At 41.2% G+C, this 14,701-nt stretch overlaps 1 protein-coding gene across 4 annotated transcripts in view; it reads left to right on the top strand.

The window, feature by feature from the left end:
* Window positions 1–14,186, top strand: part of trim9 (tripartite motif containing 9) — a 51,553-nt gene extending 37,367 nt beyond the window's left edge. Inside the window, exons 8-11 of one of the 4 annotated variants that reach the window (XM_026151508.2) lie at window positions 6,560–6,598; window positions 7,616–7,865; window positions 8,955–9,117; window positions 9,792–14,186. In XM_026151508.2, the coding sequence (XP_026007293.1) occupies window positions 6,560–6,598; window positions 7,616–7,865; window positions 8,955–9,117; window positions 9,792–9,869 (530 nt within the window). In that variant the 3' untranslated portion in view covers window positions 9,870–14,186. Of the gene's footprint in view, window positions 1–6,559; window positions 6,599–7,615; window positions 7,920–8,954; window positions 9,118–9,791 lie in introns of all 4 variants that reach the window. The other 3 variants (XM_026151504.2, XM_026151509.2, XM_026151506.2) reach the window with 3 other exon arrangements.
* Window positions 14,187–14,701: the final 515 nt, after the last annotated feature.

Raw genomic sequence — 14,701 nt, 5'->3', positions numbered from 1 at the left:
TTAGGGCCCGAGCACCGAGAGTGCGAAGGCCCTATTGTATCTGCTCCGTTTCTTATTATTAGGGCCCGAGCACTGACAGTGCGAAGGCCCTATTGTAATTGCTCTGTTTATTATTATTATTATTATTAGGGCCCGAGCACTGAGAGTGCGAAGGCCCTATTGTATCTGCTCCGTTTCTTATTATTATTATTATTATTATTATTATTCAGGCGAAACAAGGGCCTTTTTGAGGGCCTAAACATGCTCAAAAACTCATGAAATTTTGCACACATGCCAGGTCTGGTGAAAAATTTTGTATTTTAATGGTTTTACATATGAGCACTGGGAAATGGCTCTAGAGCGCCACCTATGCCTTGTTAAATGCAGCCCTACGACCACATCGTTTGAGCTACATGTATGAAATTTGGCACACATGTGTATCATGCCAAGACGAACAAAAAAGTCTGGGGGCCCATTGACGCAAACCCAACAGGAAGTCCGCCATTTGGAAGAGAAGGTGACATTTTGGCTCTAATTTTGCCATTTCCATGCCTCGAACTTTTGCGAACTCCTCCTTGGGGTTTCATTTCATAACCTTCAAATTTGGACAGTGTCAACTACACCCTTGTGCCATGTTAAATTGCGGAGCTTTTGAGTTTTCACAATACTATGAGGCCGTGGCGCCATGGCGAATTTCGATGACTCGCCATGAAAATCTTATTGCCTCTCATTTTGTCATACATTTTCTGACCTTGACCAAAGTGAACACATATGATAAGGCTCCACCCCTGAACATATTTCAACTGCCATATTTGACACCAGGGACAGCGCCACCTAGTGGGAACAGGAAATGTCATGTTTTACACTTTGGGGTACAGTATAGTGATGGGTGACACCTGCAGCCTCAAATTTCTCCAGGAAAGCCTTAAGGAGTTGGTCTTGGGTTACAGTGAAAACTGTGACTTTTCGCAAAAGGGTGTGACCCCAGCAGCATGGCGAACTTTGATGTCACGCAATGAAGAAACAAATTAGTATAACTCAATGAAATCCAGTCTGATCAGTACCAGACTTTACAGGCATGATGTCAGACCCGCCCTGAACAGATTGACGTGCCCATTGTCGGAAATACGGACAGCGCCACCTAGTGGCCACAGGAAATGTCATGGCTTTAATTTTGTTGTACTGATTTTCACAGGTTCATCGTGGCCACCTCAAAAGCGGTGAATATCACCATCAGTCCCTCGTGATGCTTCAGTGCAAAAATTGTGACTTTACACTGAACGGCGCACCCTGGTGGCAACGCGGTTCAACATGAAAGATGAAGTGGCTTTTGAGGGGCTTGGAAAGTTTATAGAGGCTTTAAATTTGGCACACACCCCCAAATGTATGAAGGCTTTGTTGTCATGTGATCATTTTCATTGAATAGCGCGAAATTGCTCCACAGCGCCCCCTACAAAGATTCAAAATATCAGCCCCTGCTCTGTGTTTTATCTATGAGTCTGAAACTTGGTAAGCTCATGGAAGATATTAAGATGTACAAAAAAGTCTCTTGGAGCAATATCCCAAATCCAACAGGAAGTCAGCCATTTTAAAATTAATGTGTAATTTTGGCGACATTTTCCCCTCTTTTCAGGCTTCATACTTTGACGAACTCCTCCAAGGGATTTCATCAGATTGGACCGATCTGAAGTTTGTGGAATGTAAAGACCTTTGTGATGTTAAATTGCGAAGCTTTTTACGTTCAGGGAAACGGGGTGGTCATGGCGGCACTTAGAGTTTCAATCACTCGCCAAAAAGCAGTAATCTGCTGTCACTCAAAAACACAATATCCAATCTCTCCCAAACGTCGCAGGTGTGATGAGACTCGAGCTCGGAAATGTTTGTTATGCCATTTGTCAGTAATAGTTAGAGCGCCACCTAGTGGGACGACTATAATCATGGTTCAATGAGATGAAATGTTAGCTGGTGGTTAAATGCATGAATTCCATCAATGTGACATCACATTGGACGTGCTGGTTTTAGGTGTTGGGCGTGGCTCGACACGCCAGGGTGCGAGGGCCCTCATAACGCTGCTTGCAGCTTTAATTATTATTATTATTATTATTTCGGCAAATGAATTGGCCGTTTGAGGGCCTAAACATGCTCGAAAACTCATGAAATTTTGCACACGCGTCAGGTCTGGTGAAAATTTACGTATTTTAATGTTCTCAGACATGACCTGGGAAAATTAGCTCAGTAGCGCCACCTAGAAAAATGAAAAACGCGAGCCCCCGGTATGGGTATGACCTACATGTTTGAAAGTCGGTACACCTATATAACGTTCAGAGTCGAACAAAAAAGTCTATTATGGCAATGTCCTAAACCCAACAGGAAGTCCGCCATTTTGGATTGAAGGTGACATTTTGGCTCTGATTTTACCATTTCCATGCCTCGAACTTTAACGAACTCCTCCTTGGGATTTGGTCCTATAAGCTTCAAATTTGGACAGTGTCAACTACACCCTTGTGCCATGTTAAATTGCGGAGCTTTTGAGTTTTCACAATACCATGAGGCCGTGGCGCCACGGCGAATTTCGATGACTCGCCATGAAAATCTTATTGCCTCTCATTTTGTCATACATTTTCTGACCTTGACCAAAGAGCACACATATGATAAGGCTCCACCCCTGAACATATTTCAACTGCCATATTTGACACCAGGGACAGCGCCACCTAGTGGGAACAGGAAATGTCATGTTTTACACTTTGGGGTACAGTATTGTGATGGGTGACATCTGCAGCCTCAAATTTCTCCAGGAAAGCCTTAAGGAGTTGGTCTTGGGTTACAGTGAAAACTGTGACTTTTCACGAAAGGGTGTGACCCCAGCAGCATGGCGAACTTTGATGTCACGCCATGAAGAAACAAATTAGTATAACTCAATGAAATCCAGTCTGATCAGTACCAGACTTTACAGGCATGATGTCAGACCCGCCCTGAACAAATTGATATGCCCATTGTCGGAAATACGGACAGCGCCACCTAGTGGCAACAGGAAATGTCATGGCTTTAACTTTGTTGTACTGATTTTCACAGGTTGATCGTGGCCACCTCAAAAGCGGTGAATATCACCATCAGTCCCTCGTGATGCTTCAGTGCAAAAATTGTGACTTTAAACTGAACGGCGCACCCTGGTGGCAACGCGGTTCATCATGAAAGATGAAGTGGCTTTTGAGGGGCTTGGAAAGAATATAGAGGCTTTAAATTTAGCACACACCTCCAAATGGATGAAGGCTTTGTTGTCATGTGATCATTTTCATTAAATAGTGCGAAGTGGCTCCACAGCGCCCCCTACAAACTTTCAAAACCATAGCCCCTGCTCTGTGTTTTATGTATGAGTCTGAAACCTGGTAAGCTTATAGGAGATATCAAGATGTACAAAAAAGTCTCTTGGAGCAATATCCCAAATCCAACAGGAAGTCAGCCATTTTAAAATGAATGTGCAATTTTGGCAACATTTTGCCCTCTTTCCAGGCACCCTTCTTTGACGAACTCCTCCAAGGGATTTCATCAGATTGAACCAATCTCCAGTGTGAGGAATCTAAAGACCTTTGTGATGTTAAATTGCGAAGGTTTTTACGTTCAGGGAAACGGGGTTGTCATGGCGGCACGTGGAGTTTCAATCACTCGCCAAAAAGCAGTAATCTGCTGTCACTCAAAGACACAATGTCCAATCTCTCCAAAAGGTCATAGGAGTGATGAGACTCGAGGTCAGAAATGTTTATTATGTTATTTGTACATAATGGTTAGAGCGCCACCTAGTGGAACGACTAACTAATCATGAATGAATGAGTTGAAATGTTAGCTGGTGGTTAAATGCATGAATTCCATCAATGTGACATCAGATCCGAGGTGCTGGTTTGAGGTGTTGGGCGTAGCTCGACGCGATGGGGTGCGAGGGCCCTCATAACGCTGCTTGCAGCTTTAATTATTATTATTATTATTATTCAGGCGAAACAAGGGCCTTTTTGAGGGCCTAAACATGCTCAAAAACTCATGAAATTTTGCACACATGCCAGGTCTGGTGAAAAATTTTGTATTTTAATGGTTTTACATATGAGCACTGGGAAATGGCTCTAGAGCGCCACCTATGCCTTGTTAAATGCAGCCCTACGACCACATCGTTTGAGCTACATGTATGAAATTTGGCACACATATGTATCATGCCAAGACGAACAAAAAAGTCTGTGGGCCCATTGACGCAAACCCAACAGGAAGTCCGCCATTTGGAAGAGAAGGTGACATTTTGGCTCAAATTTTGCCATTTCCATGCCTCGAACTTTTGCGAACTCCTCCTTGGGGTTTGATTTCATAACCTTCATATTTGGTCAGTGTCAACTACACCCTTGTGCCATGTTAAATTGCGGAGCTTTTGAGTTTTCACAATACTATGAGGCCGTGGCGCCATGGCGAATTTCGATGACTCGCCATGAAAATCTTATTGCCTCTCATTTTGTCATACATTTTCTGACCTTGACCAAAGTGAACACATATGATAAGGCTCCACCCCTGAACATATTTCAACTGCCATATTTGACACCAGGTACAGCGCCACCTAGTGGGAACAGGAAATGTCATGTTTTACACTTTGGGGTACAGTATTGTGATGGGTGACATCTGCAGCCTCAAATTTCTCCAGGAAAGCCTTAAGGAGTTGGTCTTGGGTTACAGTGAAAACTGTGAGTTTTCGCAAAAGGGTGTGACCCCAGCAGCATGGCGAACTTTGATGTCACGCCATGAAGAAACAAATTAGTATAACTCAATGAAATCCAGTCTGATCAGTACCAGACTTTACAGGCATGATGTCAGACCCGCCCTGAACAGATTGATGTGCCCATTGTCGGAAATACGGACAGCGCCACCTAGTGGGAACAGGAAATGTCATGGCTTTCATTTTGTTGTACTGATTTTCACAGGTTCATCGTGGCCACCTCAAAAGCGGTGAATATCAACATCAGTCCCTCGTGATGCTTCAGTGCAAAAATTGTGACTTTAAACTGAACGGCGCACCCTGGTGGCAACGCTGTTCACCATGAAAGATGAAGTGGCTTTTGAGGGTCTTGGCAAGTGTATAGAGGCTTGAAATTTGGCACACACCTCCAATGTGACGAAGGCTTTGTTGTCATGTGATCATTTTCATTGAATATCCCAAAATGGCTCCACAGCGCCCCCTACAAAATTTCAAAACCACAGCCCCTGCTCTGTGTTTTATGTATGAGTCTGAAACCTGGTAAGCTTATAGGAGATATCAAGATGTACAAAAAAGTCTCTTGGAGCAATATCCCAAATCCAACAGGAAGTCAGCCATTTTAAAATTAATGTGCAATTTTGGCAACATTTTCCCCTCTTTTCAGGCATCGTTCTTTGCCGAACTCCTCCAAGGGATTTCATCAGATTGCACTATTCTTCAGTGTGTGGAATCCAAAGACCTTTGTGTTGTTAAATTGCGAAGCTTTTTACGTTCAGGGAAACGGGGTGGTCATGGCGGCACGTAGACTCTCAATCACTCGCCAAAACGCAGTAATCTGCTGTTACTCAAAAACACAATGTCCAATCTCACCCAAAGGTCGCAGGCATAATGAGACTCGAGTTCGGAAATGTTTGTTATGCCATTTGTACATAATGGTTAGAGTGCCACCTAGTGGAACGACTAGCTAATCATGAATGAATGAGTTGAAATGTTAGCTGGTGGTTAAATGCATGAATTCCATCAATGTGACATCGATCGGACGTGCTGGTTTTAGGTGTTGGGCGTGGCTCGACGCGCCGGGGGTGCGAGGGCCCTCATAACGCTGCTTGCAGCTTTAATATATATTAAGTCTGCAGAGAAAATCTTCTTTCTTTGATGTTCTTCAGACTGACACAAGGCTTTTTGAGTTAGTTAGTTTCATAGGGATTTGAAAGATCCGGAAAAAAAGATCACATTAATTAAAGGCTTCCAAAACACAAGATTTTCATCCAGTGGGCAGCAGCAGGATGTGAATTCTGTTCGAAGGTGTGTTTTGCGCCTTTTAGCCCAAGGGCCTCGAGGAGCAGCTGGATTGTGTATAATCCACCCATGTACCGGCTTTCCCATTAGTTAAATGGTAATCTGCATAGATGGGGAAGCTTGTCATCCATCAGTGGACCTGAAAGGCCCAGACAGCCTCCCTACCTGACACAGAAAGCACTCAGCAGCTGTTGGAGGCGTACAAAGTGATCTAACCACGCAGACGTTTTCAGTGTTGTTGCACCCTTCTTCCAGATCAGATTGTCCTTTTCTTATTTTTCTTATTCAGAACAATTGCTTTGTTTTCATTGTTCCTTCGTTGTTCCTTCTAAGTCTGCAGTGGTTTGTTTCTAGGAGCTCTTTTGTTTTCATTTTGGGGCTCTCCTCTGGTCTTATGTCCAATGAGCTGAACCAGGATCCCTGATCAAATCTGCTTTTTACCCTCTCCACCGCCCTTCCCACCCCTCTGCTTCACTGCTTCGCTTTGCTCTCCTCCTCTTCCTCTTTTCTTTTCCTTTTTTTCTTCTTCACTCCCCCCACCATTTCACATTTTAGCTGGACTCCCTCCATGTGATATTCAGTCTATAGGCACAGGTATGGATGACTCTCCTTGCACACTGTTTCTGCTCTGATCCCCTTCAGGCCATTGCTTGTTTCATCAATGAGGTCTTCACACTCAACCCAGCAGGTGGGCAGTTTGCTCCTCTGTGGGCTGCACTTATTAAACGTGCAATACAAGCCTACAATAAATGTCTTTGCTTTATTTCCTTCGGGAAATAAAGCAGTGTAATGGAACGTCGCTGCACATGGTGACACCAGTAAAAGCAGGTCCACTGGAGCCCAGCAAAAGCCCGCCTGTTTACCTTCCTGCATAGAGATCTGTTACTGTGTCTTTCAGCTGTGAGTCAAGCAGCATTGCAAAATTATCATTAGCATGTGGTTTAAGAAGTTTAAAAGCAATGTGTTGTAATAGAGAAAAGGAGCAGTTCACCTAAAGACAATACAAATTTAACTTATGTAGACCAACACAGCAGAGTCTGCTCTGATAGTGGAGGTTATCAGATGGCTCAAGCAAGCTTGAGTTCACAGTCTAAATGAACATCCACACAGAGTCTTTTACCTTTCACCTTTCACGTTTCTTTTCTTGTTTGGGTGAACTGACCTCTTACTATAATAACTATTAGAAGTTTCTAGTTATGTATTTTAAAGTTAAGTTTTATTTTATTAACAATTTCCTTACCCATAATTATCAAACTAATCTGCTTTTCCGTGCAGGAACCGGTTAAGATTTGCAGACTGTTTGACACAAGTTTGATTATCTAAAAGTGGTTAAGCTTATTAAGTTATAGATTAAGTTATGTAGTATAAGTATATAGTTTAGGTATTATTATTCGTGTTTGATCATAACAATGATAGTAAGTCTTCTTCTTGTCTTTCATGTTATTACTGTTCCCTCCATTCAGATATTTTTACAGTGTAACTTCACCTCATCTAACCTTTACCTTCTGGTTTTATGTGGTGTTTGTAAAATCATGATCATTGCCTCTCATCTCGCAGTCACTGATATTATTAACACTAAAAACCTAATGGTACGCATTTCCCTTTGTGCAGTAGCTTGGTTCACCTTTGACCCGGCGTCCGCTCACCCTGACATCATCTTCTCCAACGACAACCTGACGGTGACGTGCAACAGCTATGATGACCGAGTGGTCTTGGGGAACACTGCTTTCTCTCGAGGTGTTCATTACTGGGAAATGACCGTTGACCGCTATGACAACCACCCTGACCCAGCCTTCGGCATCGCTCGGAGTGACGTCCTGAAGGATGTGATGCTAGGGAAGGATGACAAAGCCTGGGCCATGTATGTGGACAATAACCGCTCCTGGTTCATGCACAACAACTCGCACACCAATAGGTAATAAAGAAAGTGACAAGTGATTGTCCATGTACTAATGCAGATGTAATTTCTTCGATCACAAATGGAAGTCTTCTGCTTTTACATGTACAGTATAATAGTGTTTAGAAAAGGGACACCAGTTTTACTTATTAAGCTTGTTGCAGAGGCCTGGGTTTAAATCTGCCCCAAGCTTCCCTGTCAATTCTCAACTGTCCTGTCATAACACAGGATAAAAGGCCACTAAGTAAAATAAAGTTTACTTCTAGCATAAGATTACTGTAGGTGCAGGAAAATGCTTCACTTAAAAAAAGATTCCCTTTTGCAAGATGCTGGAAACATTGTCCAGAGATTCTGGACAATATTGGCATGATAGCGTCACACTGTGTCTGCAGATTTGTCTTAAAGATGATCTATTGGATTGAGATCTGGTGACTCTGAAGACTGTTTAAGTATGGTGAACTCTTCGCCATGTTCAGATTGAGATGATTTGACGTTCTATGTTAACTTGCCAGAAGCAGCCATCATTAGATGGGTATACTTTGGCCATAAAAGGATGTACATGGGCTCTAACGATACTTGCGTAGGCCGTGCCATTTAATTGATGCTCAGTTTGTACTTTGGGGCCTAAAGTGTGCCAACTAAACACACCAAACACCAACATAATACAACCAGACTGACCAAACCACGATTTCATGTTGTTTAAGCCAAATTTTGATCCTAGCAACCGAAATGTCTGTCTGTCATCTGTAAATGAATGTTTAAGTAGCTTTTAAATGTGGTCAATGTGATCATGGTGTAGTTACTTTTATTATTATTAGTAGTAGTAGTAGTAGTAGTGTTACAGGCTACATGATAAATATGAGCACTGATAATATGATTAACAGGCTGGAAAGAATCCAGACTCTAAAGTGACAAAGACTTAAAATAAGTCACTGCTAGATTTTAATTTTTTTTACCATGTTTTGATGGAAAATCTAAGCTCAGAACTGGAGGGTTACCGTGGTAAATTAATAACACGGTTATCCTTTGTTTTTTTTTCCTGTGCCCACACAGGACAGACGGTGGCATCACTAAAGGAGCTACAATAGGAGTGCTGCTGGACTTTACACGTGGGATTCTCATCTTCCTCGTGAACGATGAGCAGCAGGGCCCAGTGGCATTCGAAGGCTTGGAGGGCGCTTACTACCCCGCTATCAGCCTCAACCGAAACGTCCAGGTAGAAAATTTCAGTCCATGCATGCACCAAAGTAACTGCAATCATCTGTTTCCAACTGAATTTACTCTCTAACCTTAAACTTCAGTTCATACCGAGGCATAAAGGCGAAAAGTAAAGTAAAAATGGATATATTTTTTACATCCAAATACTGCAGACTAAATAATGAACCGACTCTGCACGGTATTGCAGAAAACAAGTTTATAGTTTTCCTTTCGATTTTAATTTCTTCTTTCAGTCTTAAATTTGTTCTCATGCTGGGGAAGTGCTGAGCCGCTCTGGGGGATGATGTTTAATTTGCTAATTCTGTCTTTTGCCGGAGCGCCGCAACAAACAGAAAGTGAGGATTCTGCTTGTGAATTAATAAAGCATCACATGAGTTCAGTTATTATTCATTACAACTATCTAACTTTTACAAATATGTCCTCGGGAGATTAAATCTTAACAGAGAAAAAGCTTCAAAGAGTCAACATCAGTGAGAAGCTTTGAATTTCTTTTTTGCTCCCAGTCAGTTTTCTCATTTGTAGTGCTGTATCCAGGAAGCAAAATGCCTCCCAAAGGGAAGAAAAATAGTCTTCATGCTTTGAGGGAATAGTTCCACAGCTCCCCCTGGAGGAGGAAAAATATATTGAATCGATTTAGTTTACCCATGTGTGTGTAAATGTGTTTTTCTTTAGGTCACACTGCACACTGGTCTACCCATCCCTGACTTCTACACTCCTGGGGAGGCTGATCCAACTGGCTCAGTGTGCTGAAAACTCAACACCATCCGATTTAAGGAAACCTCCCCAGCTTTCCCGAGGTTCCTCCTGCCAGTCAGAAACTCTTTAATACACTCGCCAACTCCTTCTTCCCTTCTTCTTCTCTTTTGTTCCTGACCAACTGACCCCAAGCAATCTGGAAGAGGTCCCATCCAGCGCTGAGCCATGCCTTTATCATGCCTAAACCCCGGACTCGTGGTCCATCCTTGGGACACTGTCAGTATGGAGGGTGCCTTGCTGTCTGTACCCTGTATTTTGATATTATGATGTGTTCCAGTTGGTTGAAGAAGAAAATTTCCCAGCTGATGGACTTGGAATGTTTTTAGAAAAGTGTTTATAATGTGGGCTTCAATTAATAGTTTGACATTTTGGGGAAATACACTCATTTGTTTTGCTTTTGTTTTTCCAAGACTTAGATTTGGATTATGGAGCCCATCTTAACATAGCTCATCATAAAGACTGAAAACAACAGGGAGGAAGCTAGCGTGGGCGCCAACTTTCAACCTTTTTAAAAATATTTTGATTTAAATATACATATTTAAATAGAGTGTGGCTGCCCATTTCCCCTTTTTCCTGTCTTTATGCAAAGCTAAACTAAGGCACATCTGGCTGTAGCTTCATATTTAGTGGATAGCCAAGAAAATGGTGTTGTTTTGTAAATGAGTTTATAAGAAAAAAAAGAGCCCCCATCATACCATCCACATACACTTCAATATATCCTATTTTTCATGCTCATCCCTCTCTTTTCTTTTTCAAAAACATGTCTTTTCCTCCTCATGAACACACTTACAGGGAGGGAGAATGAGAGGTCATGTGTATGAAAGCGTGTGAGGATTGGTTGAGATGGGTCAGCAGCCGTAACGATCCAAGGACGAGAGCAATAGCCTGACTCTCAGCCGTGTCACTGTCATATCCTCGTTCATATAAATGAAACGCTTTTCTTAGTGGCTTAGCTTGTGTGAACCTTCTGTATCGTTTGTATAAAGAAAAAGGAAAAATTACAGTATCAGCCTGAGATACTCCTGGAAGCGAGGCCTTCATGCACCCTTTCTCTGCAGTGCAGCTCTCAAAACAGGAAAGAGGGGGTTTTGGATTAATATATCATATAGAAGTGAGTTTGAATAAGGTGCTACAGCAGCTCGCTTAGTTCTGGCTTTTTTAAATGTAGGTGATTGAGTACTGGTAGTTTTTTATTATTGTTATTGAAATGATCTATTACAAAGAGGTGTATAGCTAAATAAGTTATTGATGTTCAGAGTTTTTCAACGAAAGTTCTTCATGTTTCCTTCAGTTGATACATAGCTGTTACAGAAAGAAATGAAACATTTTGTCGTCTTGAAAATGTACTTCAGAGTTTGTTTTCGTGCTGAGGAAGCTTCTCAGTTGAATTTCATTAGAGAGCAACAGGAGAGGAAAGCAGACGCTGGGCTGTTTTTGTGGCATCACATCTGGCTTCCTCAGTGGGCCACAATGTCAGACCAGCAGTTTGATTTATTTAAGATTAAGCCATGCTAAGTGCTAATGTTACCATGACATTATGACAAAGAAAATGCCAACATGCTGTGTTTAGCAGGGATAATGTTTACTTTGTTTAGCTCAAAAGTGTGAACACTTGCTAACAAGCTCTAAAAAAGCACACAAGGTTGAGGTGAGTGACATTAGTTTGCATTTTTTTAGTCAAAAAGTTATATTAGCACCAAATTGTATTAGAAGCTAGCTACAATTACTAATACATTAAATCATGATTAGTTTCAACTGGTTTAGGGGCCCCTGGGGAAAAAAACAGATGTGCATACTCTCTGATTCCCTCAAAATATGAACCCTGCTGCCTCCAAGTTCTCTTAAATTATGGTTAAATTAAATATTAGTTTGTTTTGGAAAGTGCATACCATGATGTACAGTACTATTCAAAACTCTTGAGCCACCCCTGTATTTCTTTACATTTTCCTTCCAATTAACCAGATATTTAAAGCAATAGTTCTCCAGACTTTCTCAAGGCTTTGCTGCTTTTTCACTCATTTTCAGTTGAGCCCTTGTACTTGACCATTTTGAGAAAAATGTTTTTTGTTTGTTAAGCTTCTCAACACTGACCTATCACTAAAACATTTAAAAGACATCTAACTTAAGTGATGAAACAATACTGTGTCTACACAAAGAACCACTTTTAGGCAATTTGTTACTAGTTGCCTGTCACAAAGCGCATCATTTGTTCCAATTTTTTAGTTAAATCTATGAAATATCTTAAACATAACACAGTTTGGCAGATGAAAAATAGTATTTTTGCACCAGGAAGTTGTTTCCCAAAGAGCTATTAGCTGAAAATGTGACATATCTTGGCATGATGTGCAGTGTGTCCTTAAAGCATTTAAGGAAATTGGAAAAAGGGAGATCAAAAGACGAAATGGGAGGCCTAAAAAACTCTCTACAGCAGATACCAACAGATTTTGATCTAACATGCAATACCATCTGGAAAGCATCTGACTAGCAACAGATCAGTCGCACATCATCAGGAAAATTATCGGTCATGGACTGAACTCCCCAGAGTCCAAACCAAGCAAGATATAAAGAAAAGAGGGGTAGCTCAAGACTAGATTTTTACACTGAGCCCCTCAACAACATAGGACTGGATTGATGGCAGATAACCCACCTTAGTCGGTACTGTATTTCTAACGATGAGGGGCAAGACACTTGAAAGTTCAAACAGTTCAGTAACGCTACAAATTTTTTCTTCCGCAAAGTTCATTGGACACCATAACCTTCAGGATGATGAGATTCTGCTCAGAGCTCCTATGTTAGTCTGATTTAATTTTCGGTCAGTGTGCCTGATAACTCACACCAGAAGGTAAATCAACCTGAGAGGAACATGAATGTATCTGAGCTACCGAATTCAACCAACTGCAAGACGCTGCCAGTCAATGCTCAAGTCAAAATGTAGAATGATCCATTTGAAGGAACTGCTGCCCCTTCAGGTTGCTTGTAAAGTTTCCTGGAGCATTGTAGCCCTGAGACATACATCATACACAGAAGGTGCTATCCTGTGTTTGAGCTTCATGGGGGTGCCTTTTCCCCCTCTTCAGTACCCAAAAGATTTATGAAACTTTGCTAAGAACTAGATTCGTTGCTTCAGCAGAGTCATCTGTAACATCCGCGATGCCTGAATTCACCTGCTGCTACATATTTTTATATCGTGAAAGGGCAAAATGAAACAGTGATTATGTTTGCACCTAATACAACAGCAGCATTGGGGAGAAAAATCACAGTCAGGTTTGATTTTTTTGCTCCTTTCCTGTCCTGTGTAATTACAGTGATTGTAATTCATGTGGCACTGCTAAAATGGCTGCACAAAGAAAATATAACGTACAGTATGACAGAGTACGTGCATTTATACTGACTGCAGCAAGCTGCACAGCCTTCGTTCCAAGGCTGAATTCAAGCTTTGATTTATGCAACATTTAACTGGCTGCTTTTCAAGGTAAGCCCTTTGTTCAGCCATAATTATGATAGCGGAAAATAACGCATTCAGCAGTGGGTCACTGAGCGACGAGAGCTTCTTTTCAATCATACGCAGACAAGTGCAGCCATTATCAAAGCATTACACAACCTCAGAATCCAGGACATGTGAACAATGTGGCTTTAACTCAGCAAAATAGTTCATCGGAGACATTTTCCATATGTCTAATGTGAGATTGCGCACACTTGTGTAATATTCTGTGAGAATATTTAAACTTCTTTGATTTAAAAAGATGACCTGAATCTGTGTTTCTGAACTGAACACTTGGGGTGCTGACATTCAAAAGTGTGTGATTGTAACACTTATTGTTTCTAAACCAGCCATATATACTTATACAACATTAAATAGATTAACACGGGGATGATTTAAGTCTACTGTAAAGCCTCGCCAAATATGGAAACTATTTCTTAAAAGGACTGCACTCAGTCGCTGGGCGACACTGGGTGTTATATCTCCAAATGTACATACATACAGTCTATGTGTGTGCGTGTGCGCCTGTGAATATGTGTGTGTATTACCTTCATTATGACCTCATTTCAACTCCAAAGTGATTCCTTTTTTTTGCCCCATTTGATCCGAAGTGGAATGTCATCGCTTATTATTATTTCCGGTGAACCTGAAATATCTCTGTGGAGAATTTTATCAATGTATTACTATGATTTTATCAAAGTATAATTACTATGATTGTTCCGGTGTCTATCATTACCATATTACTGCTATTATTCTGATGATTTGAAGTATAATATGAGCCTCTGTGTTTTCTGTATGTGTGAATATTCAATAAATAGGTGTGAACAATGTGTTATTGTTATTTGTAGTCGATATGAGAACCTAAATGAAGGATTCGGGAGGCATGCAAGACAGATTCAGTGCAGGCTGAAAAGGCTGGATGGAAGATGTGCACATCAGGAAAGCAAAAAGACAACAAAAGGAACAGCAGCGAGTGGATTAAGATATGTTGGGTAAATGGGTAGTTAAAGAGGCTGAGATGTGGAGTTGCAGAGAAATGAGTAACAGGAGCCAATAAGGATGGGGCAGACAATTACAGATGAGAGGAGAAAAGACAAAGACAGGAAGTAAAACCAACCAAGAGATGAGTCTACCCAAATAAAATCACTAACCTTGTCAGATAAACAGACATAGGGTTTTAATTTGAAGCATCATTGTTATGTATAATTTTTAGGCTCTTGCACTTTACACAAGTGTCCCATTTTATTCTACTTTATATATCTTTATTTTATTTACTTTATTTTTAATTTAAACACCATAATACAAAAATTACATTGAAAACAATTCAAGAGATGCACACTATAGT

Source organism: Astatotilapia calliptera, chromosome 19, assembly GCF_964374335.1.
Source record: "Astatotilapia calliptera chromosome 19, fAstCal68.1, whole genome shotgun sequence".
Lineage (NCBI taxonomy): Eukaryota > Metazoa > Chordata > Actinopteri > Cichliformes > Cichlidae > Astatotilapia > Astatotilapia calliptera.
This window is presented reverse-complemented; position numbering and strand designations above follow the sequence as displayed.